General features: G+C 38.8%; 1 protein-coding gene across 1 annotated transcript; it reads right to left on the bottom strand.

The window, feature by feature from the left end:
* Positions 1–1950: 1950 nt before the first annotated feature.
* Positions 1951–3694, bottom strand: LOC134570816 (gamma-crystallin 2-like). Its single transcript, XM_063428796.1, has 3 exons — positions 3592–3694; positions 3043–3285; positions 1951–2284 (listed from the first exon to the last, which is right to left on the bottom strand). The coding sequence occupies exons 1-3, from the start codon at positions 3598–3600 to the stop codon at positions 2009–2011; spliced, it is 528 nt and encodes a 175-aa protein (XP_063284866.1). The 5' UTR covers positions 3601–3694; the 3' UTR covers positions 1951–2008.
* Positions 3695–5484: the final 1790 nt, after the last annotated feature.

Here is a 5484-nt window from a genome sequence, read left to right as displayed (position 1 = left end):
TAGCATGCAACTTTTATCATAAAATTAAAAAAAGAGGTTTTACTTTATCTAAGATCTTCTTCAGAAGTAATATTTTGCATTAGGATTGAGTTTTCAAGTTACATCAAAAGGGACATCAAAAGGGTGCAACACAAGCTTGTGTATGCATAATAGCATCAGTCATAATGATTGTCAAAGAATGACAAAGAATGTACATATTTCAGATGGCATTTGAGAAATTAGCAAGGGGTTGGCTAGCAAGTGCCCTCAGGTTATGTGCATGAGGACATAATGTCTTCTTTATCCTTTATCAGGTCTGACAGGAAGCTGCTTGCTGCTCAAAATGGGCAGCTTCCTGTCAGACCGGGTAGAGAACAAAAAATATTCCACAGCCATGCTACATGGAGTAACTGCCAAGAGCGCTGTGCTTCCTTCTTCTGCTGGTTACCCAGAAATTGTACGAGGTGGCAGAATGCAGGACACAATAATTTTTTTACCCCCAATTTTAGGGTAAAAACTGTGTCCTACATTCTGATAAATCTGGTTTGCTAAAATATTAATAAAATATATATACAAACTAAAACATTGATATCATATATTGTAACCACCTTTGGTGGAGACTCTTTCTTCGTGGCTAGGTTAGTCTTTGCATCTGGGTCTGTTGCAGTCTACGTCATTGATTGTGTACACAGTTAATGCTGCCCTGTGCTGTGTGCTGCCTTCTGTTGAGCACATGCATGAAGACATTCTGTTCCTTTTCTTTGTGGCTTGGTGTCTTGTAATTCTAGGTTGTTCTGAAAGTGGGTTGTCCTTCCTTGTCTTCCTTCATAAGGGCAAAGGGACTTTGAATCATGTTCTTGGTCATTGTTTATGCCCTTAGTGTGTGGTTTTTACCCAGGTCAAATAAATGTGGTTTCTGCATCAACATGCAGGTTACAGGGATGCAAAATGCAGAACGTTCTAGAGTTTCCATGGCTTTGAGGCTTTCTTTGACAGGCCAACCAGCAATGGCACAGCCATGACAGTAATTAAATGTACTGTGTGATCATGTGTACTGTGTCAACTTTTTAAAGAAAAAGAAAATCAGTGAATGTATGAAAGCTTAGAATACATGGGATGACATAGATCATATGTAATAGCCTTCATTTTACTTTTACAAATACACAAAAATAAGTCCTGCGCTCAGACCCCCACTACTCGTACGCAGCATCAATGGCCATAGTACACATCTGCCCCAATAAATGCACTACACCAAATCCCTATGCATATTTTTTTGGAGTTTTTTGTTTCACTCCAATGGCCATTAGGTGTAAGACCACCTGCCACATCTAGGCAAACCTCTTAGGTGGGTCCTACACTAACAATTCACCTTGCTTCCATCAGTTTCAGGCAAACAAATCTCTAATGAGACAGAGAGGGGTATTTTTGTATCACACAGCCATGTTACAATGCGGACGTCGATTCCATGTGTTCCCTATAAAGGGTTAATAAGTATTTGGGGTTTAGAAAAATACCCCTCTCTGCAAAGGTTTGTCCCAATGAACTGTATACATTTGTAAGTCTTTCTGCTGAGTATCCTTGCTGTGGCACATTTAAAGTAATAAGATTTAATCTCACTCAACATTTAACAATTATAGTGTCATTCATCTCACTGTTAATTTTCATAATTTTTGTTTTAACCTAGGAAGATATAATTCGATACTCAATAGATATAATTCGATACTCAATACTCAAGCCCGTAGGTATGAGTAATGATATTTTTGAGAGCATGTTGAGAGCATTGACCTGGAAAAACAAAGCCCAGCCCTGATCTATTTGAGGTAAAACTTTTAAATGCATTATGTAAAGGTAACTTTTGTAAAAAGAATAATCCTATATAATCACTTACCATTAAACAATCTACATATTTGTGCAAATGTGTGTAATTTTATGATGCATGTTATTAATTCTATATTAATGCTGTAGAAAAGATCTTTGTTACAAATTTTATTTTTCTTAAGTGAAATATACACTTTTACATATCACATTTTTAATAAAAGTCTACAATTTGTTTTATAGAGCCAACTTTAGGATTTGTGGATCCCCAATTGGTGTATCTCCTATATTCACCAGGTCTCAGGAAGTACTGATTTCCTCTGAAGCCAGATTCCTCATAGAAGATCCAATAGCCATCCAGAACATTGCAGGACAGGACATCACGTGCATTGAAGCTCTCAAAGATGTTAGAGCAGTCGTTAACATACTCTTTCATCTGACCACGGAACTCCTCTCTATCGTAGAGCCTTATTCTGTAAGGTCCGTGGTGCTGTTTCGAAGGTGAATAGAGGAGAAATTTAATAATTGGAGAAAAAAATAACTTGTTTTAAATTAGCATAATCAACATTTCAAAGACAGCTCCTCATATGTACTGTCTATTTTCTTATTTTTGCTTACCATTCTATACTATAACAATTTCTTGCTATAAAAACAAATCCAATAATAATGCTAAGGACTTAAACAAACTATCATTCTGGGAGTGACTTGTGTAATCATCATAATTTTTATGCCATGTTTATTAAAAACAAATGACGTTTCTGGGTTTCGTATCAATTATTTCTCCTTTATTGATATTTGAAGAAAGAATAAAATATCCAAACTTCATATATACACACTATATATACACACATGAACATTCAATTGATAATGAAAACTAAATTACTATCAACTAATGTTGTGAGGAATTGATTAAAAATTATCGCATATGGTATTTGCTGCCCCTTTTATAATAGCCTGTTAGTAAGTATTTTAGATGTACTGTATTTAATATACAGTGCCCAAATGAGAGTTTTTATTTGCAATTATAGGCATACTTTATCCATAATAAACTGGATTCATAATTTGGACCCACATTTGCAAAGATTTAAAAATAAAGTATGATACAAAAATCCGCATTCTTCTTTTTCCTTTTTTTATTCTATCCCTTTTTGTTAAATATTGCCATACCAGAAATTCAAGGAATTCTTACAAAATGAGCAAAGCTGAAGCCGATAACATAAATTCCAAACCCATCCTTGATTGACTCACTTGTGGGATTGAGTGGCAAGATCTTATGCAGTCATTAAAACCCAACCAGCTCTGGTAATCTGGGTATTCCCCCTTCTTCAGAAAGTATTGATGTCCCATATAGTTGGAGCGTTCATAGATCACCCAACTGCCATTTTCTACACGGATGGAATTGCAGCGGGCAAAAAATGAATGTAGGTCAGCGTTATCACCAGAACACTCATAGGACTTCCCTTGAAAGTCCCTGTCTTCATAAAAAGTGATCTGCAGGAAAACAAATGTGGAAAACAAACACTACATTTACATATGAACATAGTTTTTTTTAATGAAGATTGGTCTTCAAGGCATCCTTGATCTAAAGCGTTGCTTATCAAACCTAACCTCAAGGAATACCAACACATTCTATTTGGAACACAGCTGGCTAAATCCTTTACCAGTGCAGGTTCTTGATCTCTTATCCGAGAAGGTCGGGTCTAGTGATAATTTATGAATCACAATGTTCAATGGCTATGCATTCATAGTTGAGTCAGTTTTGGTACTAATTGGGTAACCAAAAAAGAAAATCTTTACCTTCCCCATGTTTACTTCGCTGCTCAGATGTCAACTCAATGCTGCTCCAGGAGAATTCTGAACTCATTATATACTGGCAATTAACATACAAACCCTCTCACCCAATGGCTAGAAAGGTGTATTTTATTTTTTCCTTACATTGTGTGGTTTCTCTATTGTGTGATACAGTATAACTGTACTTATAATGGTGGTTTCCTTTCATGTAGGATTTAGAAACTTTGTCAAATCAGCAAAACCTTTATCATGTCAAACGTAACATATTGAATAGGGAGAGAAAGAAACCTCTGGCACATTGACAAAGCAAGCATTATTGACTCATTGTTGTGAATTAAATAGGTTGTTACATGTCATATAGATAAACAAACATGTATAATAGCTATAGCACCATGTTATATTAATATTTTAAATCAACAAATACAGATGTACAGAAGTACAAATGTTTGCACAGCAACTTGATGGATTCTTGCAAAAACACAATGTTTAGGGATATACCTTTTAATATGTGGAGTAACAGCATATTGATCCAACAAGAGATCTGATTGCCATGCTGGGGTCCATAATGGAATTTTCAAATTTTGTTGCAAAATTGGAAAGCACTTGAAACTGAATTGTATTGCCTTCTTTTGGACCAATGGCTAAAACAAATGTGAGAAAGGCTGAACTATGTGGATTCACATCTCTTTTTAGCCTATGTAACTACACTGAACAAAATTATAAACGCAACACTTTTGTTTTTGTCCCCATTTTTTCATGAGCTGAACTCAAAGATCTAAGACTTTTTCTACGTACACAAAAGGCCTATTTCTCTCAAATATTGTTCACAAATCTGTCTGAATCTGTGTTAGTGAGCACTGCTCCTTTGCCGAGATAATCCATCCATCTCACAGGTGTGGTATATCAAGATGTTGAAAGAAGGACTAAAAGGTGGCAGATTAAATAAACCAGTCACCCGTATAAACCTGGTATCCTTAGAGGAGAAATTGCTCTAAATTAAGTAGATGGGCAATGCCTAAGTACAGCGAAAAAAAGTAGAACTATCTAATCTTTATTGGTCCCTCATAAGGAACAAGAAATATAAAAAATCTATACAACTGTGTACTAACTAGGTGATAGACACACACACAAAAATTGTGATAGTAAATAATAAATAGCAAATGTTAAAAAAAATAGGACCAAGGGGGCGGGGCCTGACTGCCAAGATGGCCGGACGCGCTCTCTAAACGCTCCGGCACCAGCGGGCATTAAATCTGCAATATTAGCCGACCAAACTATGAATGCAGCACATGGTGTTCGGAAAATTAAGCAGGACACCCGGCGGAACGCACTGATACTTGCCTCGCAACAGACCGCAACACGAGCGCTTGATCCGGCCATGAGGCCTACACGGGAGCGGAGACGAGTGCCTGGGGGAGACGGCCGATCGCCCGGCACAGGAACCGCTCACAAACTAGAAGCACACGATGCCCTGCTACCCCCCCTCTGGACCGGCGGGGGATATCCCGGTCCTCGTTGGGGGCGATTACCCCCGCACAACAATGCAAACAGGCGGCAAAACCTAAGGTGAGGCGAAACTGTCAGGGCACAGTCATGATGGCGGCACAAGCACGGCCTGCAACACGGCGCACATGTATCACGCCACCCAAACATACGTGGGCATTCTTCGAACGGCTCTGCACAGGCCTCTGGACGGAACACAGGACCGGGCGCCGAGCCTTCAAGATGGCGAGAAAAGTGGCAGCAGCCTGGATTCGCCCAGCGGTCCGGCGACACTTGGGCAGACTCCCGCCAAGAACAACCAAAGCGGCCTCCAAACTAACACGGCGCCGAAAAACGAGATGGCCGGAACAGCCGCAATGGCCCGTGGGTGACGGCACTCACCGGTATTCATACCCC

This window comes from Pelobates fuscus, chromosome 8, assembly GCF_036172605.1.
Source record: "Pelobates fuscus isolate aPelFus1 chromosome 8, aPelFus1.pri, whole genome shotgun sequence".
NCBI lineage: Eukaryota > Metazoa > Chordata > Amphibia > Anura > Pelobatidae > Pelobates > Pelobates fuscus.
This window is presented reverse-complemented; position numbering and strand designations above follow the sequence as displayed.

What these genes read in the sequence shown, in the direction of transcription:
- LOC134570816 (XM_063428796.1), bottom strand. An exon ending in CTTGCCACTCAATCCCACAA is followed by an intron (nt 2,285 to 3,042) that starts GTGAGTCAATCA and finishes CCTTCGAAACAG; the next exon opens with CACCACGGACCTTACAGAAT.